At 50.2% G+C, this 23,112-nt stretch overlaps 1 protein-coding gene and 1 long non-coding RNA gene across 2 annotated transcripts in view; one reads left to right on the plus strand and one right to left on the minus strand.

Moving 5' to 3' along the window:
* POC1A (POC1 centriolar protein A) overlaps positions 1 to 15,140 on the minus strand; it is a 54,899-nt gene extending 39,759 nt beyond the window's left edge. The window contains exons 1-7 of the mRNA XM_082767799.1: positions 15,036 to 15,140; positions 14,648 to 14,732; positions 12,422 to 12,593; positions 9,643 to 9,822; positions 8,267 to 8,374; positions 6,981 to 7,096; positions 1,097 to 1,230 (exon numbers count right to left, since the gene is read on the minus strand). Coding sequence (XP_082623925.1) covers positions 1,097 to 1,230; positions 6,981 to 7,096; positions 8,267 to 8,374; positions 9,643 to 9,822; positions 12,422 to 12,593; positions 14,648 to 14,732; positions 15,036 to 15,053 — 813 coding nt within the window. The 5' untranslated portion in view covers positions 15,054 to 15,140. The remainder of the gene's footprint in view (positions 1 to 1,096; positions 1,231 to 6,980; positions 7,097 to 8,266; positions 8,375 to 9,642; positions 9,823 to 12,421; positions 12,594 to 14,647; positions 14,733 to 15,035) is intronic.
* Positions 15,141 to 22,402: 7,262 nt separating this feature from the next.
* LOC309881707 lies at positions 22,403 to 22,733 on the plus strand. Its single transcript, XR_014318173.1, has 3 exons — positions 22,403 to 22,431; positions 22,522 to 22,624; positions 22,716 to 22,733. It is a non-coding gene; the product is annotated as an uncharacterized lncRNA (long non-coding RNA).
* The last annotated feature ends 379 nt before the right edge of the window (positions 22,734 to 23,112 follow it).

Raw genomic sequence — 23,112 nt, forward strand, 5'->3', positions numbered from 1 at the left:
GTCTCATTCTTTTGAGCATTTAAACCCTTTGGTCAGTTTTATCAGATCTTGTCTTGAAGTAGAGTTTTAAGTATGAGACTGTTACTTTTACTCATTAAGATCATGAAAAAGAAGAGAAGTTTACTAATACACTGTAAGAGAGAAGTTCAAGAACAACTTCAACTTTTTTTTAGGTATCAGACAATGCAATCACTAAACATGAAGCCACAAGAAGCCAGAATTAGCAATTTTGCAACTTACACATATGCCATTATTGACCAGAACCATGCCTCCAACAGCTTGAGGCTGTGATTTTCCCCAGCTAGTACTGATGGCTCAAAACAGCCTCAATAATAACAGAGGGACAGGTAGATTAGGAATGTCTCTTCTTTGTCCCTTTAGAAAGGGAATCTTTAAAACAGGTTTGCTTTTTCATGACTTTGAGCCCCACTTAATATGGGCAATGAAATTAGGTTATTTATTTCCATTTACCATTTTAAAAGAGAGCTCCAAGCATTCATATAATAAACCTAACAAGCAACACATCCAGCAGCATAATACTAATAGGCCAATCAGTTAAACTTACCCAGCCAGCAGCATTTATCACCTTCAATTATTTAATTCAGTCAACTACCAAAATGGAAACGTGTGCCCAAATAACATCCCAAAATGCATCTCCTCCATGTTACCACTACTGTTTGCAAGTGTCCTGTCAGACAAACAGCATTTATGTTCACACACATCAGAAGGCCAAGTGCTGTTTGCACCTCTTTAGAGAAGGAGACAGTCTGAGTACAGAGACTACACGACAGGGTTAGAGTCTGGAGCACAGCACTGATGTGTCCCTTCAGTCTTAGGCTTGCATCCTCAGTGTTGAAGCTCCCTGTCTCGTTTCCTTATCCTCTCCACTCCTGCCTTATCTCCTTTCCTCCCCATATGCCTTCCCTCCGAAACACTGACCTCAAAAGGTTTTCATTATTATCACCGTTATTATTTTAATAAGCAAGGAAGTTTTCAAAAGATTTTTGGATATGAAGGATGAAATCTAAGGCTCGAGCACAGATTTGCTCAGTACATTGTGGGTTTGTATGTCACTGTATGAAAGGCTTTTCCTCACCTGGTGACCATGAAGAGTATACAGAAGTCTTCCTTCCAGCAAGTCCAGAATTTTAAGAGTTGAATCATTGGAAGCAGTAACCAGGTAATTTCCAGAGGGGTGAAAGGAAAGACTGTTTACCACAGCATTGTGCACTAAGGATAGAAAAAATGTACACAAATAATCACCCAGACCAGTTTACATAAGCCCAAGGCAAAAGAATAAAATAAAGTACAAACACATTCCAATTTTCTGTTACAAAGTTTAACAGGAAAATTATCATGGGGGAAACATGCCACAAAAATCTTCAAAGCAGTGGAGAACAAGGGCAGTATTCAAATTCTTGTAGAGATAGGTATAACTTTGCTGAAATGAGAAAGGAAGCTTTCCAATTCTTCTAAAAGATGTAAGACTACAAAAGCTTCAAGTGTAGCCCTAAAATGTAACTACGTGCACAAGTGAACTATATGATTTTGTGACAGAGAATGCTAAAGAAAATGCTCTAGGAGGACAGTCAAACTACACTTTTATATTCAATAGAACATTAAACATCTATCACATGTAGGACTTCCCCACTCCCCCCTAAAAAAACACCTTTCACAAAATAAGCTATTGTGCTTATTTATCTGTAAGAACATGCAGTACTTCACATATGCATGGCTTATGTGACATAGAACAGTAAAGCTATGCTTCAAGAGCATTTTAACTCTCCATTTGTTCTTAATTATACTGAACGCCCTCCAAATGTTCCATCTTGAATCTACTACTACTAACGCAGCCTCCCTTGACAAGCCCCACACTAAACTTATGTTTTCTTAAGTCAGGTCTACTTTTCATATCCAAACTGCCTGCTAAAGATACTCACCCAAAATACAATTTTAAAGACACTAGCACCACCTATTCCCCCCTTCCCCTGCATAGAACATATCTACTTTTCAAACTCTCAAACACTAGATACTTCAGCTTCAGTTCTTAGGAAATATCCTCCCAGATAGTTTAAAAAAAAAAAGGAAACAAACAAAAAACCTTAACTCAACACATGTAACTTCTCATCAGTTATTCCTGAAGGTGAATATTGCCTGTAACAGGTCTCCCAGTATCCCTCCCACCCTTATATAGGAGAAAAATTACATATTGAGCTTTTTATCCTTAAAGAGCACTTAAACACACTCCTTTGAAAATTTTATTCTGAGTAATTTATAACATTGCTCAGCCCTTTACTGTCTATATTCAGATGCAGGCAAGTTCATATTTTGTCAAGTAAAGCAAGTCCTAAAAGGAATCACACCAGAAACTGATCAAGATAAAGATACAACCTCTAAGCTCCAGACAGTGAATTAAGTATTTCTGGCTTTGCCAAAAAACTTTTCACAATGGCAAGAACTCACACAGGCTGTGGCCATGTAAGCAGTCGCAGCTTCTGTGCCCAGGCAGTTCTTGGCTGCCATCAGCTCAGAGAAAACTTCATCTTCCTTCCACCAAACCAAAATTTCATTTATTCAAAATTCAGAATTTCATTTATTTCACCGATAGACCAGGCACAGCATGAGGAAGAGTCTCCCACTGCCACAAACCTGCCCTTCCACCAGCCAAGCCCTAGAAAACTAACGGCCAGGTAAGGGACTGCTACTGGGCTCAGGCGTTACCTGCACAGGTCAGCTGCTGAAAATTGAGTCATGCCAACCTACTGAGGGGCTGAACATAACTGTCTTGAGCCTTGCAATACAGTCACTGGCTGCACAGAAGCAGTGACACCTCAGTAACCAGCAGGCAGAAAAAAAAAGGAAAAAGGCATGTACTTGAGACAGCCACAGTCCCAGAGACTGATGCCCATCGCCCAGCTCTGTCTGAAGTGTAGACACAGGTCAATTGCTCTTTTGAAACAGCAGTGACAAAGCAGGTTAAAGCTGTTTCCGCAGCCACAAGTTGTGTGCAGGGCATCTCACTTGCATAGGAAGCAAAATCTTTAGGGAATAAATACTGACCATTTTAACTATGTGGTTATTTGCTGTACAAAAATAGTTAGCATCAACTAGAGGAGCGAATAAAGCATCGTCTACTCTCCTATACAGTAAATGGGACCAGAGATCCTTTACTTTGCTAAAAAAAACACACCATACAAGGAGTTTTACAGTTTGCATTCTACTTCCAACTTCCCTTTACAAATGTTACAGTAGGAACAAGCTCTGCTAACGGGAGCAACATAGCTAAAAGACATCAGTTTTAGAAAACAACCAAGCTGTAACATGCAAGAGCCAGTGGCAGGGACACTTATCTACTAACTCCTCAAAGCAATTTCATCTTTAAAATGGATTCCCTTGAAATCAGGCAGTGTGAGCCCATACAGAGGCAAGAGATGCCCTCTAGTGGGACAGCCACAAAACTAAATCAGATTCAGCCAGCAGGCATGTGCATAAAACCTTACAGGGCAGAGTCTACAAACACATCTCCATTCCATGTTACAAATGCACCAGCTTGAAGCCGCAAGTGCATCAAGTGCCTGCATACAACTACCACTGCCGATTTAGATTTCTTTGGCTTTTATGGCTATTTCTAGCTCAAAATTTAGTACATGATTAGAACTTACGCTGTAGCTGTTAAAAACAACGCAGCAGGAAAAAATCGCTTCAATAGCAAGAGTGTCAGACTAAAATACAGAAAGGGTGGGTTATAGGGGAAATATACAATTCCAAGACAGAAATAAACCTGGCAGTCAAACCTGAACCACATTAGACTTGGAAAATTTAATAGCAGTAAGTGGAAAGCAAGAAGAGGTCATTACTGAGCCAAGCTATGCTGTGGCTGGAAACATGCACAGCAGATCTTGCCACTGCTGAGAAGCTGATAAAGTAGGTTGAAGGGCAGTCTGACACTATGTGGGTGTTTGAATATGGCACCTATTTTAGCAGCAAGACTTCAGAAAGGCACTTCCAAGTATTGATAAAGGTCACAAGTTAACAATACTTACTACACAAAGAATCACACTTTAGCATTCACAGAATCACAGAATGGCCAAGGTTTGGAAGGGACCTCCGAAGATCATCTAGTCCAAACCCCTGCTGAGCAGGATCACCTAAAGCACATTGTACAGGATGGCAGCCAGACGGGTTTTGAAGATCTCCAGAGAAGGAGACTCCACAGCCTCTCTGGGCACCCTTTCCTGGTGTTCTGTCACCCTCCCAGTAAAGAATTGCCCTCTCATATTCAGCTGGAACCTCCTGTGCTTCAGTTTGTGCCCGTCGCTTCTCGTCCTGTCACTGGGCACAACCAAAAAGAGACCGGCTCCAGCGTCTTGACACCCTCCCCTCAGATACTGCTACACATGGATGAGGTCTCCCCTCAGTCTCCTCTTCTCCAAGCTAAACACGCCCAGCTCTCTCCGCCTGTCCTTGTACGACACCTGCTCCAGTCCTCTCATCATCTTCGTAGCCCTCCTCTGGGCTCACTCCAGTAGTTCTGTGTCCCTCTTGTCCTGGGGAGCCCAGAACTGCACACAGTGCTCCAGGTGGGGCCTCACCAGGGCAGAGCAGAGGGGGAAGACTACCTCTCTTGACCTGTTGGCAACACTGGTGGCCTTGGCCACAAGGGCACGTTGCTGGCTCACGGTCAGCCTGCTGTCCACCAAGACTCCCAGGTCCCTCTCTGCCCTCAGAGAGGGCCCCAGCCTCTCCTGGTGCTTGGGATTATTCCTTCCCCAGGTGCAGGACCCTGCACTTGCCCTTATTGAACTTGATGAGGTTCCTCCTGGCCCGACCCTGCAGCCTGTCGAGGTCCCTCTGCATGGCAGCACAGCTCTCTGCGGTATCAGCCACTCTTCCCAGCTTCGTGTCGTCAGCAAACTTGCTGAGGGTGCACTCCGTCCACTGTCCAGGTCATTGCTGCATAAGTTGAACAATAGTGGAGCCAGTACTGACCCCTGGGGGACACAGCTAACTACAGGCCTTCAGCTAGACTCCGCGCCACTGAGCACAACCCTCTGGGCTCTGCCATCCAGCCCATTATCAATCCACCTCATGGATTCATTGCTGGTATGTGGCCAGTACAAGGTACAATTACAATGACTTGAAACAACAGTCCTCAAAAGGCTTTATGTCCTCTACATTTGTTAATTTCCACTACATTTGTTAATTATCAGAACCAGAAGTGATTGTCCGTAAGAATAACTGAATAAATAAAATAAAAATAATGTTACATGAGAGTTCAAGAAACTGAAGCAGGTTTAAAGTTGAAAGAGTTCAACACCCATTTGACCTGACTTTACAGGGGCAATACACTTGAGAGGACAACCTTCAGTTCAGAAGCCAGGATACGATCATATTCCTTATTCCTGTGTCTGCATTTTTTTTTTTAACCCAAGAAGAGAACTGTTTCAATAATGGTGGTGTCGCTATCAGTGCTTAAAGGTTTGATTAGATGACCATAATGGTTTCCATCTATGTGCAAAGAACAGCCCACTACACAGGGCAAAATTACTAAAGGATTCCAAAATGTGCAGACTGTTCCTAATCCTCACCAACTTCTTTTTGCAAAGCTTTTAGGTACTCTTTCACGGAATCCAGAGGACTTTCACAATGTTAGTGACTTCTCTGCAAATTGTCCGTGTTTGCTCTGAGATGAGTAACTCCCACTACTCTTATGCACAAGACGAGTCTGTCTTACACAGGTCACTGAAGGAACACAAGAAGGAGCACCCTGCTCCTTAAGCCACGATAACACTTTCTCTGCCTTTCTATTGTAATGGAAACTGAGGAGCCTTCACTGAAAGACTATGCAAATTCTTTCATTGACCTGTGAGTAAAGGGATACATAGACAAAAGCACTTTGAACAACAATCAGTTAAATAAAGTCAGGAGGTCCAACTGTTTCAATTTAAAGTTCAGTTTTTGCCTTTTAATTTGTGAAGTTAACAGAAATCAACTGCAAAAATATTTTACTATTTTGCCTTTTCTGCCTGGCATTCACCTGTGAGGCTGTAGCAGCAGGAACTGACGCTATCTGGCGTGGATTGCAGAAAGAACAGAATACTGAGCTCCAGTCCCCTGTTTTTGATCTGCTTGACTATTGCGTGCCAGAAGTGGTCCTCACAAAAGCTAACAAAATTAAGTTCGATGCACTATTTGTATTGACGACAGTGCTTCAGAACGTATGGATTGCTGAGCTTGCAGGAATCGGAAAGGACCTACTTTCCCTACTAATGGCCACACTGATCAGTTTGACAGGAACAGGCAATAGGAGGAGATGCCATTTTGAAAGTAAGGATTAAAAAACAACAAAAAACTAGACTCCTAAATATAAAGCTACTCCAAGGACAAACTAGCCTGTTAAAGGTGTAACAAGGTCAAAAACAACTCTGGAAGATGAAAACCAAAAGGAGATACCGGAGAAGGAACTGTAAACATGTATCATGGTCTAGAACTGCAATGTATTGATTTTCATTTTCCTTCTTTTGTTAACTTTCCATAATTTTCTCATGAAAAACTTAAATTTTTGCTTTGCTGGAATGCACTGGATTTCTCTCACAGACTTACTTGATGGCAAAGGCCACATTCTTTCTACTGCACTTTATTTCCTCAAGAACAGTAAATAAAAGCCAAGTGGAATTGCAAGTAACACCTATGCACACCTACAATATGAGACAATTTCAGTTCTGGGGCTTTTTTGCCTTTTTTTATGGTGGGCAGAAAAGGAAAAATCAGAACAGAGGCATCTCTCATCAATTTGCAGGAATCAGTCTTGGAGCTAATACAAAGCAAAGCATGAGGTTTGGTGAAGAAAGGCTTCCCTGGGTACAGCTAAGCCAATGCCCTTCTGGAAAAACAGCAGGTGAGGAGAGAGAATGCTGGGGCTTCAGAGCAATCCATATTAAAACATGGAATGGTCAGGTTTTTCAAAGATCTTAACTTGCCTTGATAATGTTGAAGAAGTCTATTCATCCTAACATCCCACACCTTCACTGTGTTATCTGTACCAGCTGCAGCAATGCATGTACCACTGGGATGAAAATCCACATGATTCACAAACCTGTAAATTGCAGTTAAATCCAACTGTTTATATTTAATTCTTGCTGAAGATCAGAAAGGTATTTTCAAGAAGAGAAACTATATCGTGATGCACTGAACATTAAAGAAAGGAGAAAATGTAAAAATTCATACTGGCAAACTTCTCTCAAGACCTTACTTATAACCCCAAGCAGACTGCAGGACCATATCTAAGCACACCTGTCTTCAAAGTTTTGCATAACATCTGTGTGTAGGAGCTGTAGATACAAGCCTCTGGAAATTTGATGGATCCAGTTGTGGAATATTTTAAAGTGTAAAGGTCTGCATAACACATGCCCTTTACTAAATTAACAGGATTTCTAGATTGGCATATGCAAGAATGGAACACAGATTCTCCCCCCCTGCCCTTTATTATTCTTAACTAATTTTGAGATACAACTTACTGAATTTACTACTGTGCTTACTGAACTTACTAGAAAAAAATAATGCTGCCTGAATTTGTCTTAATATAATTGTTTGTTACCTGGAAAGAACATAAATTTGTACTTGAATTTTCAATACAGCAAGAAGCTAGGCAGAGTCCCACCTCAGTACTCTAAAGACTCATTTTGTATTTCTGGACAAATTAACTTTTGCTGCAGCTCAACATTTTGTATGAAAAAAAATCCCTGATTCCACAACTGAATAGAACAGGGGTTTTTTTGAGCAACTCTTTGGCATTCTGAGGATGAAAGAAAGCACAAAAGTACCAATTCGCCAGCACACTTTTACTTTAATGGTATTCTGAGTTGAAGAAGTAAATTAAAAAAAAAAAAAAAAACAAAAACAAACAAACAAACAAAAAAAAACACTTGACAAGTCTGGAAGAAAACAATAATTTAAAGATCTTCAAAAATAAGTTTCTCTGTTCTTATTATTTAAGGCCTGACATACTGGACAGTTATTGAAACATAACCCTTCATGTTCCAACCTGGACAATGTATAACAAGATCAAAGCAATTCTGGAAGCTTTTTGCACCTTGTCTGCTGCTTGCTGTTTTTGAAATAGGTGCTAATCATTTTTTAAGGAGGTAGAAATGATTGCGAGGACAAGAATCTCTGACTGCTGTGACAAAAACAGGTGTACAGTCACCACACACCCCAATTGAGCCATCACTACAGGGCTGGTCCCTGTGCCCTGGCAGTTACTTACCCCCCATGCTCACAGAAGGAATGTATACATTCTCTGCTGGTTTTATCCCACAGCTTGACAGTCTTATCATCACTGGCTGATACAATCAAGCGTCCATCTGGAGAGAATCTAGGAAAAGAGTAACAGCAATTAAGAAGTGTCCCCACACAAAAAGTACACACGGTCAACTGGATTTGGCCAGCTGTCAGGGCACATCCATAAACACACCTGACTCTTCAAGAAGTCACACAGACATCAATGAGACTAAAAACACAGCTGTGACAGGTTGAGAAAAAAGGCAACCCATAATTCCCCAAACCGTCCCTAATTCCATAAGCGTGTAAAATAATCCTCAGGAAAGTCTCCAGTCTGACTTAAGATCTCCTGTCCTACCTGTTTTAATTGAAGAGTATCTCAAGTTGTTTCTTTACCCCAATTCAAAACAACTCCTACATTTGCCACAAGTATTAACAGCAATGTGATTACTCCCACTGGAGCAGCTCTTAGAGGAGAAGCTTCATCATTCTAATGCCTCAGGTGAATGTACATCATTCAGCTAAAAATTTCATTACAAGAGAACCAAGATCAATGTACCTCTTTCAGAGGCGTAAATATTACAGGATCAGAACTTGAGTTTCTAACTGGAAAACATTACATATACCAGAAAAATATTCCTTCTATTGTACTGTGGGCATCTGTAATTCTGTCAGTCACTGTCACGATCACTTTCATGAACTCTAATGCAAGAATCACCTTTAGAGACATTGGCTTTATCCTTAGCACTATATCCATAAAAATTCTTCAGAACAACAGAGATGGATCGTGGAAAACTGAATTTTTGAGACAGTTATAAGGAAATAATGTATTTATAATGGCAACCCTTTCAGCGTTTTCTGTACTTGCTTGTTATTTACAGGAACTATAAAGATACCATTAGCTGATCCTCGCGAATGTCTACAATGAATAACCTGACATACTAAAATGCTTGTAGATGATTATCTTTATGTACTTGGAATGTTCTCCTTAACCAAATGATGGAAGGAGAACGCTTGATCATTTTTGAATAGAGGCATGACAAGTAACTAAGCTGCAGTAACTATAATCTCTCATTTTGCCTTCTTTAGTAACTTCAAGATGCAAAAGGCAGGTAGAAGTGAAACATGGAACTAAGCAATAAAGCCTCTGCTTGACAAAGGTTATTAAAGAAATATAAAATGGGTACACAACTGCTATCTAAGGCATTTCTCTGCATGTTACCAATTTTTCTCTGCACGCTACCAATTTATTTCAGTCACTGGACACATATGAATCATCCTAAATAGTTACACAAGACCATGATGCTCAACCTCTACCTTGAAGGATAAATTACCATCACTATTTGCCAGAAAGTCACTTACCTGGCACAGCGAACCCAGTTTATGTGCTGACTAAGTGAGAACAGAAACTTCTGCCTGTGAACTGTCCACACTTTGACTGTTTTGTCATCAGAAGCTGTAACCAAGGACTGGCCATCGCTGGAGAAATGAACGCTTCTCACAGTTGCTGTATGAGCCCTGAACACGGTAGATTCACCTTTGCTACACAGAAGGAAAGGACACTTTAGAACTGCACAACATGACAGCAAAGACATTGCATACCTGAGAACATGAAGCTTCTGTATGGCTATGCAGTGCTATTAACCATTATTTCAGGTCAAGGGGGAGTGGTTTTCAACTAAAAGAGGGGAGATTTAGATTAAACATCAGGAGGAAATTCTTCACGCAGAGGGTGGTGAGGCACCAGCACAGGCTGCCCAGAGAAGCTGTGGATGCCCCATCCCTGGAGGTATTCAAGACCAGGCTGGAAGAGGCCTGGGCAACCTGATCTAGTGGGTGGTGTCCCTGCTCATGGCAGGAGGGATGGAATTAGATGGTCTTTAAGGTCCCTTCCAATCCATTAGGATCACAGAATCCTTTCTATGATTTCTATGAGAACTGTGTATGCTGACATTAGGGAGAGATCATTGACCAACCGCAGACAAATTCATGAGCTGAACAGAACACAAAGCTAAAATCAGTTTTCTACCTCAATACTGTAACCCCATCCAACTTGAAACAACTTACATGGCCTAGAAAGGGGCAAGGATGCTGTTAATTTGTGCAACTATTTAAAACGTTTACAGAAACATCACTATAGATGAAGAGGCTGAGATTCTGTACTGTTACTAATTCCCTCACTGCAATGCAGATGAGAAGAAAGGTGCCTTCACAGTTCACATAGACAGTGCCAAGAAGGCAGCAACCACCTCACATCTGTTACTGCAGTGGCCCATGCTCCAGCTGACAGCTCTGGATGTAGCATCACAGGAGAAACAACAGGAGTAAATGCAGAATGCCTGACATTGGACAACACTGAGTAATGCTACTATTAACGCAGTCAGGCTGGACAAAAGACAAGGTATCACTAATTCCTCCAGAGTTTCCAAATAAATGAAAGAGGTATTTTTCTGGCAAACAAACATGAGGCAGAGTGCAACATATTTCAGATCCAATAGGAATATTTTGGACCAAGAGTCCCGCATGTGCACAATATATACTGTGCTACAAAGAGTGCAATATTCACAAACAGAAGAGGATGGAGAGACATATTTTACTCTCTTTTCCTTCGGTATCTAATAGCCTAGCTTTGTACTGTGGCTTCAGGAAAACTGCATTCTGTTGCTATACGCTGAGTTCCATAGCACTACTGAAGCCAAAAAGGTAGAAAGTCAAAATCCTATATGCCTTCCAGAAACATTCTCTCCCTTTTCAGAAAAGTCAGAGCTCCCAAGTTTTATTTGATCCTTATTTACCAGGAGGCAAAGAACAGCAATGGTTATTTCTTTATGAAGTTTTCTTTTTGTTTAAAACCACAAAACATCTCCAGATCTGATAAAATCTCATAGCAGAAACATGAAACTGTAAAATTCTGTCAACATGACTTATCAAAAAAAAACAAATCCCAAACAAATCAATACAGCAGGGTAGCATTAACTCAATAATGTATCACCCTTGAAAGGGACTACAAGGTTTCCAATTCTTTGGAAACTAGCTCCTGACCCACAAATAGGTGATGCTATAGCTTTTCCTTCCCCTTTAATGACCCTTACAGTTACAAACCTGACTCAACCTGGACGCCTCTTGCTTTAGTTGTGTCTAAAGCAGGTAAATTGACAAAGAACACCAAGAAAGCACAGATTAAATCTACCATGTACCAAAGTATTTCACAACTGGTGTAACAATAGTTTCCTTTCCATGCTGTCCCTTTTCTGACATGACAACCACAGATAAAGTTTAGACCACAGAGATCACATCCCTAAACAACTGAGATAGCATCACTGAAGTTCACTTCTCCCATTACATCCCAGTCCTTTCTATTTATATGTTAGTTTCTGAGAAATTCAACAAGCTTGCGCTAATTGTCCTTCTGGGAGATTTCAACTTCCCAGACATGAAGTAGGACTATCATAGTGCTGCAACAAGCAAGTCTGGGAAATTTCCTAAAGCATGCTGAAGATAATTTCCCATCCAAGGCCTGACTGAGCCAACTGGGAAAGGTGCCCTCATGGATCTGTTGTTTGAGAACAGAGAAGGCCTTTGGGGGAGATGAAATGGTAGGTAGCTGTCTTGGTCACGGTGATCATGAAATAATTGAATTCAAAAATGTTGGTGTAATTAGGAAAAGAGATCAGCAGAATTGCTGCCCTGGATTTAAGACCACAAACTTGAAGCTACTCAGGGAGCTAGTTAGCAAGCTAGTAACCTTTACCCTGCTCACAGAAAAGGTATCTCCATCACCAGACCACAGCTTGTGTCTAAACATCTTGCTTAACACTGGCAGAGGAGCAAAGGATCGATTTGCTAGAAGAGACAGACAGGTGGGGGGAAGGAAAAAAATCTAACAGCTCACCACTGATGGGTAACATTAATGACTTGTTATATTAACATAGGAAAATAATACTGATTTTAAGCTTTGTAAGGGACTTCAGTTTCATTTCCAATGCCATTTCAAGACTGAAATACCTCTCCTCTGTCCATGTTGCTCCATAAAATGGTTCTTTCTTCAGGCCTAGAGCTGAAAAATTGCACTCAAGAAGCAGGGAAAAACCCTAAGTCATAGTTAAACATAAAGAGAGACATGGTGGTAAGAAATACTTACACACTGGGAACCCACAAACGGACTGTTTTGTCTCTGGATCCTGAAGCTACTAGGTGGCCAGAAGGGGAAAACTGAACACACATCACCGCATCTTTGTGGCCCACAAAGCGATAGGCTCTCATCTGAGGTCTCATACTCCAGATCATCAGACACGAGTCCATCGAGCCACTTGCTGAATTGAAAAGAAAATGAAAAATAATTTGCATTAATTCTCCTCCAGTTACAATGAAACCACCTTTCACACACAGTTCACCATCACAGCTTCCAACAGTCTTGGGCACACCATCCTTTAAATTTCACTGATGTATTGCATACTCTGTATTTCATTAGCAATTCATACAAAGTCATGCATTGGCTTGCAAACACATGCCAGCATTGCCTTAGCAAAGAGAAAAAATACTAGATGGCAAGTCTCAGAAACCACGACAGTAAAAATAGCCCTTCAAAACAGTTTAATGCCTAAATAATAGAAAACTTTGTAGGTTTTCCACAGGCTAGGACAGAGTATATGTCTTAGCCTGCCAACAAACCCAAGCTGCATCTATCTCTTCCCAAGCAGGACATATCTGCAGGGAGATCTCAGGATATTCCTAAAAAAATATCAATTTGATGCTAGGTTCTGATATGGATGTAACGTAATTACAAGAAGATTCCAGGTCATTAGCATTAAGGCAAACAACAAATAGCTTTTGCTGGAAATGTCCTTTCACTTCACAGTCATTCCAACTGCAACAAAAAGACAACGTTTACCTGCAATTGATCCAGGATTAATACATGCCTCTTTCATACAGAATCATGTCCCTTAAAGGGAAACAAAAAACCTTACAAAAACAACAGTTGAACTCATAAAGATTCAGGCAAAACCTTTTCTTAGGGATACTAAGGTTTAAGGGTGGACAATTGTGTAAAAGTAAATTGAGCATACAGCCTAGTATCAAAAGATTAAAACTTTAATCATGGTTTTATTAAGTCATTGCCTAGCAAAAATATTAAGTTGAAATAACACATCTTTTCCAGGACTAATATAAAAAATATACGGCAAATAATGCTCTGACATCTCAATTAAGCATTTTAATCGGATACTCCTTGGGACTGGTTAGCAATAACTATCCTAACCAGACTGGGCAAACAATCTAATGGAGTAAAAAGACCTTAGTCCTTTAGGTTTGGCAGGCTGATTTGGGGCAGCAAAGGGAGGGAGGGAGGGAGGCAGGGAGGGAGGAAAATCTCTCAATAGTCAAGTACACCACTGACCCAACAGTATCTAAAAAAGAAAAATCCTTAGAATTCCTTCCCTTTCTAACCTGATCTCATTTACTAAAAAATATCAAGAGTAACTCTTTCACAGTTGGATGAGGCAAAGGCTCAAGCACTACTTCTGGAAAGATGGTGAAAAGCAACACTAAGTTACATTCAGAGCATCATTACTAAACAAAGATCTGCACTGACTAGATAAAGTTTTAGGGAAATGCAAATAGAATCAGAGAGGGGAGAAGAGAACAGCAGAAGGATGGTCCAAGATGGGTTTGAGTAATTTTCATTTTCTTGTAACCTCCCAAGTGCTCTGCATGTTGCAAGGTCCAGAACAGGATTATTACAAGTAGCCCACAGCTACAGATTGCTAACACCTAACAGCTTGCTGTATTTCTATTTACTCATGTCTGCTGTGCCCACTGCCTAGCAGGTGCATTGTCTCAAGCAATCATTTCTGACATATCTTCTCCGTGAGTCAAAGCACTGTTCTCACAGATGGACCAACAGCTTCATCAAGAGCCAAAACCCCTATCAGTTCCTACTGAAAGCATACACAGTGAGTTACTGAATAGCAGGTAGGAAACAAGCCTTGACGTAAACACAGGCAAGTGTCTAAATAGGAGAAATAAAAGACGGAGGAGGAAAGATACTTGTGCAGGGAAAAAAAAAAAAAAAAAAAAGAAATAAGGTTTTACTTTATGTTCACTGCATTGTAAAACAAAGCATCTGCACAATGGTAGGCAACAGCAGATGATCCTAAAGCTCTAGTAGGATGCACACAACTTATCACCACCATGGTTCAACTACAGAATTTTTAAAGGCACATGTAAATACTCATCCTAAAACTCCCACAAATCTCTTCATCACAAAACTAAGTAATTTTAATGCTCAGGACCTCCAAGGCTCTCCTCACACAGCTGAAGGAGAGAAACTCTCTCATTACTGGGCCATGAGAACACAGAGCGTATTTACCCAGTTGTTTCTTATTGAGGCTGAAGTCCACGCTAGTGACAGCATCTCTGTGGCCTTTGAAGTGTCTCTCCAGGGACGGATCTTCCTAGAAGACAATAACGTTCAGACACGATAGATGAAGCATCTTCACACAACAAAACCGTTTTATTTCCATGACAGGCTAGCCAAGCTCCACATCCACCCCATTAAAGCCTGCCAGAGGTATGAACATTTTGCAATGCAAAACACACAAACGCTGTGCTCCCCCGGCACCCCCCGCCCCCAAAGTCCAGGAATCCCCCCCCTGAACCCAGCCCCAGCCCGGCGCGGCCCTAGGGACTCTCCCCGCCCTCCACCGCGATGCCTCCGGCCGGATCCCGAGCCCCCGGCCCCGGCCCCGGCCCCTCACCGGCCCGGCCGCCGCCATGCCGCCCGTTCGCGCCCCGTAGCAACGGCGCCGCCGGCAGCAAGGCGCCGGGACGAGCGCCGCCGGGCGGCCGGGAGGGCGGCGAGGCCCTCGGCCTTTCCTCCGGTTCCGTGTTCCTGAGGTGATGCCTGCTCCCCCCTGGGCCTGCTCGAAGAGAAAAAGCCCAGAGAAAAAGCCCCGAAGGCCGCCTGGCAGCCTCAGCAGGAGCAGTGGCGAGCAAGCACCCAGTCACCCAGTCACAAGCACCCAGCCACGCGAGCCCTGCACGGGCTCCAGGTGCCCCTCCGGCACGGCATGGCACCGCCAAATGTTTGCTTGACGGTGTGCTGAGAGGCAAAACTGCACATAATTCTCTTCTCAGTGTTTTACAGACTCATTTTTTAGGCTGTCCAATGTGACAGCCCTCCCTCCTGACCATCCAGGCCAGCAGTGTTGACAGTGTGCCTGCTCCGCTTCATCGCTTCTGCTTCACTCATAAACAAAGAGCATTTGCTCGCTCAGGGGCCATATAAGTTAAAGCTGTTTCTTTGTTGTCTTTTTGTTCCGTTTTGTTTGTTTAATTGGGGGAGGAGCGGAGGAAAGCTTCTTTACTGAGACTCCCATATTAAGACTCCCACAACAGGGCGAAAGAAGCATTGATTTAGCAGAATAGGTTAACTTGTCAATTAAAAAAAAGAAAAAAAGGAAAAAAAAAAAAAAAAAGGATGGAGATCGATAGAGGAATGAATTGCTAAATACAAACTTAAGTGGCGCAGGAATGGCTGCTGCTGACGGGAATGTGGACGATTTTATTATAAGATGCAACGCAGACTTTTTCAATGACAAAACCTTTTTTGAGAGGAACACCCCTTCTTTCACATTCCAAAATCCTCACGCTTGTTGAGGAGTCCTGAATTTTAGGGTCCAAAGCCTCCTTATCGGGTCCAAGCACGTATATGGAGGGAGCAAAGAATCACTGTAGGATCCAGACCCTGAGCTGCAGAGTCCAAAGGCCCAGGTTTCGGCTCCAAAGCCTGACCTGGAGGTACAAGTTCCCCTTTGCTGCCCTCACCCTTTTCCCCCAGCCACCCTCGGATCTTTCACCAGTCCAAGCCTCATTATTAGGACCCACTGTGGGTTCTTTTTAGCCTCCAAATCCCTATTTTCAGGGTCAAGAACCTCCACATGGTATCCAAAGTCATCTTCTGATTGCCTAAACCCTCCATTTTCAGGACCAGGGACACCATTTAAAGGACCAAGTGCTTTTGGTCAGACCCCTGACACCTGCTTCTGGATCCAAAGCTAGATTTTCCTTGCTTCAAGCCACACTCTTACTAACCAGACAGCCATTTTTAGAGCACAATGCCCTATATTAGGGTCCACACTTTCATTCTACGGTACAAAGCGGCCCTTTTAGATGGTGAGGCCTTATTTGAGAGGAACAGCCCTACTTTCAAATTCCCAAATCCTCATCCTAGGAGCCAAGGAGCCCTCCACAGCGCAGTGCAGCCAGTGGGGATGCAACGGGCTTGTTATCACCTACACCCTCCGTTTTTGGATGCAGGCATTTTTTTCAGACCTCAGCATCACATGTTAGGGCAAAAGCCTCTTCCTGGAGCTCCAAAGCCTTGTTTGAAAGGATAACCCCTCCTTGTCAGTGGCTTTTTCTTGCTTCCACGTCAATGTCGTGGACCAGGCGGCCACTTCCAAGGAACAGTTCCCCGTGTTTAGGGTCCCCGATGTTATTCTCATTTCGTCTGCCCACTGCAGGGCCCAGGCAGCGTCTCCGGAACCGGGAGCAGGGCCTCTGGGGCGGGGGCTCTGGGGCGGGTCCCATCCCAACGGACACAACGGACCTGGTTCCGTGCAGCAGCGACGGCTTGGAGTGCTCCCAGGTGCTCCAGGTGCGAAGCAAAGGCACAAAGCACGGGCACCTTGCCCCAGAAAGCCAGCGCAGGAGCCAGGGCTGAGGAGCAGGTGGGGCAGCGCTGCCAGGGCTGCGCAGCGGGGCCGGCCCCAAGGGGCCTGGGTCGGCAGTGGGGCTGGGGGCAGCCCCGGGCAGGGGGACCTCCCTCCAGGACAGGGGCTGGCGTCTGCAGGCCCCTGGGGACAGGACCCCCGCGGGGCTCTGGGGCCACCCGCGGGCAAGAGGAGGGGGCCTGGGGCCGGTGGCAGCGCTGGCACTTTGTGGCATCCCTCCCTCCCTCCCCCGCGACAGGAGCAGGAGCCACATTCCCTCCTGAGCGCTCCCGGCAGGATGTCGGGGAGACCCCCCTGCTCCCCGCGAGCGGCCTGGCTGGAGGAGGCTGGGGCCTCCCCGGCCTCCAGGCCCCAGCCGCAGCCCTGTGAGGAGACCGAGGTGCAGCCACTGCAGGCGCCCTCTGGCTCCGGCGTGGGCCCTTCTGCCTCGGCCGTGGCGCATCAGGAGCAAGAGGACGCCCTGAGCTTCCTCCGCGCTTGCTGCAGCCGCAGACCCAAGGTACCGCTCGCTCGCTCGCTCGCTTTTGTGCCGCGGCTGCTGGCCTCCTGCGGGCAGCCCCTGCTGGGCTCCCCTGACCCGCTCGCTCGTCTCTCCCCTGCGCGGCTCAGCGAGAGGCGCAGAAGCTGAGGTTTCTGGCCTCCGTCTGCGACGCCTGCCAAGCCGCCGTCGCGGACCCCCGCACGTGGGACGCGCTGTATTTCTGCCAGCTGGAGGTGGCGCAGAGCATCGAGGTGAGGGGACGCCCTGCCCTCTGGCCGGGTGCTGGGCACGGCCCTTCCCGCTGCAGGGGCCAGCGGGGAGCCCCGGGAGCCGTCTGGGACGGGGCAGCCATCCTGGAGGCTGTAGGCCAGCCCCTGGAGCCGCTCGCTGGCCAGGGGACGCTGCCCTGTGCCATCCGTCGCGCTGTGCCCTGCAGGCGCTGCTGCAGGAGGAGCCCAGCGACCGCCTGGACACGGAGGTGCGGCAGAAAGCCATGCTCGCCATCGCCGCCATGAGGTACCTGGGCCAGCGCGGGCTTGGCCGCCACTCCCGGCCAGGGGCCCCGAGTGGGGCACAGGGTGCCGCACAGGGGGCGTTCCTCACCTCTGCCCCCCTCCCCTTGCAGCACAGCACGGCTGCTGCCGCAGGACATGACCGACGGCCTCCTGCACGCCTGCTTCTGCAGGGTCTTCCACCTCCCTGGCCACGAGGACGGGACGGACACGGACACGGACACGTCTCTCTACTCCAGCGTATGCACGGGCCGGGCTCTGGGGCTGCCACTGCTCCGCGTTCGGGCGCCCCGAGCCCTGGCCTCCTCTTTGCAGACCGTGGAAGCCCTGGACAGGCTGCTGCAGGCGCTGGTGAGCAGCGCCGGCGCCCGCGGCCTCCTGGAGCTGCAGAACATCTTGAAGGTGGGGCTGGGCAAAGGCTGGGCTTCAGCAGGACGGGGACACGGCCACCCGCCTGGCCAGCGCAGCGGGGGGACAACGGGAAGGAGCAGTGCCCCGTGCTGCGGGCACACCAGCAGCTTTTCTCCCCCCAGCTCCTGCTGCCCTTCACCCAGCAGCAGCCGGAGGCCGTGGAGGAGAGGGCCATGGCGCGGATCGCCAGGCTGGCCGCCTTCCTCACCAGCTGCTCCTTGCCCCAGGTAGGGAGCCCCTGCTGCAGGCAGCCCCGGCGCCCCCGGCCTCGCTCCACGGCCGCGGCTCTCCCCACCTCCAGGCTTGCGCAGAGCCGGGGCTGGGGCTGGGGCCCTGCCGCCCCGCTCAGCCGTGGTCCCGCGCTGCCTCTCTCCCCAGGTCAGCTCCTGCAAAGCAGGAGCCACAGTGCCGAGGCATCATCACCCCGAGAAGCACCGCTTCGCCATGCTGGGGAGGCTGGTGGGGTACCTCCTCCTGTGCTGCACCTGCGAGAACGAGGGAAAAAGCCACGAGGCAGCGGAGGCTGTGCGCCACCTCTGCCTCTTCATCACGCAGCAAAGAAGTGAGAGGAGCCGCGTCGGGCCGGGTCCCTCCACACACGGGCACGCCGGCACAGCCAGGCCAGCACCAGGCCGCCTGGGCCCCTCTCCTCAGCAGGAGAGACCCGAGCGAGCGAGCGAGCCCGGCTGCCTTGCCGCGGGCTGACGAGCCGTTCCCCCTGCCCTGAGCGCGAGAGCCCGGGCCCTCCCTGGCCGCGCTGCCCCCGGCTCTGCTCTGGCATGCCCCCTTCCTGCCAGGGAGGCTTGTGCCCGAGCCCCCGGCTGCCACTGCCAGGTCCCCAGCCCCCCCGCCGACAGACCCTGTGTCCGCTTTTCTCCAGGCACAAGGCTGTGGGACCAGGATGCCGAGCAGCCGCAGGGCTGGCAGAGCTGGCGAGCTCGGCTGTCCTTGCGGCTCTCCGAAGACAGCAACAGCAACAGGATGCTCATGGTGAGAAGCGCCAGCCCCGAGCCCCGAGCCCCGAGCCCCAAGCCCCGGAGGAGAGCCCGGCCCTGCGACGTCAGCAAGAGGACCGGCGCCGTCCCCGACAAAGCCCGGTCCCCACGGGGCCCGCACGCGGCCGCACCCCAGCCGTCGCCCAGCCCCTGCTCCCAGCTCTCCTGGGGCGCTGGGAGCAGCAGGGCTGAGCGGGGCCGTCGCAGCCCTCGGGGTGGCTGACGTGCTGCCCTTCCTCCCACAGATCTTCATGAAGTACCTGCAGCCCTCGGAGCGCCTGGGCGTCTTCCTCGCCGCCGTCGAGAGCATGAGAGCCCCGAGTCCCCACAGCACCGAGCTGGCTGCCCACATGGTGGACGTGCTGGTGGCAGAGACCGACTTCCATTCGGGACAGGTGGGTGCCCGCCAGCACCCCCGGCCACGGCCACGGCTCCAGCCTCCAGAGCTCCTGCCCTGGTGCCGGCCCGGTCTCAGCCGTGTCCCCCCGGCAGGTGCTCCACATCGTGTGGGCCATCTACAGAAGCCTGCCGTCCGTCAGAGCCGCGCTGGCCCTTCAGAGCCTGGACAGGGCCCTGCTGCTGCTGGCCAGCAAGCGCCCCAGGGAGACGGTTGCCAGCCTGCTGCAGTGCTCGCCGACCTGCACCAGGTACGGGGCCCAGCAGGGCTCCTCTCGCACACCCCCAAAGCCGTCAGCCGGGCCGGGGGCCGGGGGCGGCCCTGCTGACAGCCCGGGGGTCCCTCCCGCAGCGTCGCCGTCACCATGTGGAGGGCGACGGTGTCTGAGCCCCCAGGCACAGAGAGGGTGCTGCGGGAGCTGCTCCGCATCCTCATGAACCAGTCTGGCTGCAAGACATCCACCTCCACCGAGGACCACCCGCGCGTCCTGGCCCTGGCCGTGAGTTCCTCGCTTGCCCGTCTGCGTCTGCGTCTGCGTCGGGCCGGGGCAGGGGCAGGGGCAGGGGCAGGGGCAGGGGCCCCGCTCCCCTCCCCTGGCCCCTGCCAGCCTTCTCCGCACCCTGGGGCACCAGCCTGGGGGGCTCCGTCCTCCTCTGTCCCTCCCTGCCCACGCCTCCGCCTCCGGGTGCTTCCTGCAGGCAGCAAGGCCCCTCCACGAGATCCTCCTGCTGCCTACCAGCCGGGGGGAGGCCAACGCCATTTTCCCCCAGCTCTTCCTGGCCCTCCTCTTCCAAGTGTCCTTCACCACGGAGCTGACGCTGCAGGAGGTGCAGGTCTTCTGGAAGAAGCACCCGCAGGACCTGCTCACTCCCGTCAGGTGCCACAGCCCCGGCCCCTGCTGCTCAGAGGAGCCCAGGGCTGGGGCTCCCGGCGTGACCCGGGCCCTTCTCTGCCTGCAGGTCCACGGTGCAGGCCCTGAAAGCGCTGCTCCGCAGCGTGGGCCTGGGGAGCCAGGTGCTGGCCATCGAGGCGCAGGGCGGCTGGGCCGCGCTTCTCAGCGCCGAGAGCCACCTCTGGGGCGTGCAGGTGGTGGCCAGGTGAGAGCCCCTCGTCGGCACCATCCCAGCCCTGGAGGTGACAGGGGCTTCTCGGAGGAAGTGCTGCCACAGCACGGGTGCCCGTGGCCGCTGGGGCGGTGCCAAAAGAGAGCGGTGCAAAGCCAGGAGAGCTGGGCCCGCCCGGCTCGGGGCTGACGGCGCCTGCTTGCCGTTCTCCCTGCCAGGGAAATGAAGGAGTTGCCCAGGAGCCTGCGCGCCACCATCATCCACCAGCTGGTCGAGCTGCTCCGCATGGAGGCCTCCTCCTGGGAGACGGTGGCCATGGTCATCCTCAGCGAGGTGAGCAGGGGCAGCGGGAGCAGCGAGCCCACGTGGGCCTCGGGGCCAGGCTTGGCCGTGCCCTGGCATTCCTGCCCTGGCATTCCTGCTGCTGAGCCGGCACTGCGCCCCACGTCCTTTTCAGCTGCTGGAGTGCACAGAGCTCGGCGACGAGCTGGACTGCGTCGTGAGCCTCTTTGCCAGCTACCTGCGGAGCCCGTGCCTGGGCATGCAGAGCCTGGTGCTCAGGGCGATCCTGGGGCTCACCGAGAGGCCGGCCACGGTGAGCGGGGGCAGCCGGCAACGCCACGAGTGCCGCGGCTCGGGCTGGGCTGGCCCCGGGCTCTTGTGGCTCGGCACCTCGCCAGGCAGCGGGGAGGGGAAGGGGCGCTGGGCGGGCTGGGAGAGTGTTGTCGCCCAGGGGGCAGTCATTGCTTTCCCCAAAGGAAGGTGTTTTGTTCACACAGGCGAGGCGAGCGCTCGTCCTGCTGCCGAGCATCACGGAGCAGCTGCAGGGTGCAGACAGCGACACCCGCGCTGTCGCTCTGCCCGTGCTCAGCACCATGCTGCGGCTCCTGGAGGGGAGGACGCTCAGCCTCACGGCTCTGGAGCTGGCCGGCAAGCTCCCAGCCCTCTTTGGCGACGTAAGGCTGCGTCCCCATGGCTGCGTCCCTGGGACAGCCCGATTCCCAGCCCGGGGCACTGCGAGCCCTTGGGCAGGCTCGTTTTGGAGCGCTTCTGGGGGCTCGGGGCCTTTGCCCCCAGCGGGACCGATGTCCCCCTCTCGCCCTCCCCAGGAGTCAAGCACGGTGCGGCTTCTCTCTATTCGCCTCTTCCTCGACACGCTGGGCTTGGTGGAGGGCAGCAAAGAGAAGCTGCAGCAGGTGGCACACAGGAGCCTGCTCCCGCTGTCCTTCCACCTGCACGACCAGGACGAGAGCGTGGCCGAGGTGGGCATTTTCGGGGGAGGGCGATGCCGACTGCCCTGCCCTGCCCTGCCCTGCCCTGGGGGCCCCCGAGCACCAGGGGTGCTGCAGCTGCTGGCAGCGTTAGTCTCCACTGAGGCCCCCTCCCTGCGGAGGGGCTGCGGGGGGGGGAGCAGGGTCTTCTGCCCAGGCTCTGCTGCCATCTCAGCTGTTCTGCAGGCCTCCCGGGAAGCCCTCCTTGGTGTCGCGCGCGTCCTGCGCTGGAGGCAGCTGGCGCACCTGGCCGAGACGCTGCAGAGCTGGGAGATCGGCGAGTGCCTGGTACGCACAGTTCTGCACCCGGGGCCGGGGCCGGGGCCGGGGCCGGGGCCGGGGCCGCCCTGCGCTGAGCCCGCGCCCTTCCCTCTGCAGCTGGCCAGGAGGAGCAGCGCAGCAGAGGAGTACCTGACCCAGAGCCTGCCCTACCTGCAGAGCCCGCAGGAGCCCCTGCGGCGGGAGGCTGTGAGGTTCACTGGTGAGCCGCGAGCCTGGGGTCCCCCGTCCCTGTGCCTTCGTGCTGCGCCCCGGGGAGCAGCCGGGGGCGCTGACAGGCCGTGTGTCCCCAGGGCTCGTGGGGAGGCACCTGCTGGATCAGCGCCAGGACATCTGCCAAGGTGAGCCAGGGAGGGGGATGGCAGGAGCCTGGCCCCTGCTCCCTCCTGGCTGTGCGGAGAGCTGGGGGCAACGTCGGCGGGGGGCCGGGCGCTCTGCGGGTGCAGGGCCGTCACCTCGCCTCTCCTTCTCTGTTCTCTCAGCCCTGCGAGGCTTGGCAAACGACCCCTGCAAGTCGGTCTCGTCGCTGGCGATTCAGACGGGGCTGATCCTGCAAGCACCATGGCCACGCTCGCGCTTCAGCTTTCGGCAGCTGTGCTCCAGGCTGCAGAAGGCGTGGAGGAGGCGACGCTCTTCCCCGGCAGGCAGCTGAGCGTGCTGGAAAGCTCCCGGCATCTCCTCCTGCCTGCG

The sequence above is a fragment of the Aythya marila genome (assembly GCF_965140915.1).
Source record: "Aythya marila genome assembly, chromosome: 10".
Taxonomy (NCBI): Eukaryota; Metazoa; Chordata; class Aves; order Anseriformes; family Anatidae; genus Aythya; species Aythya marila.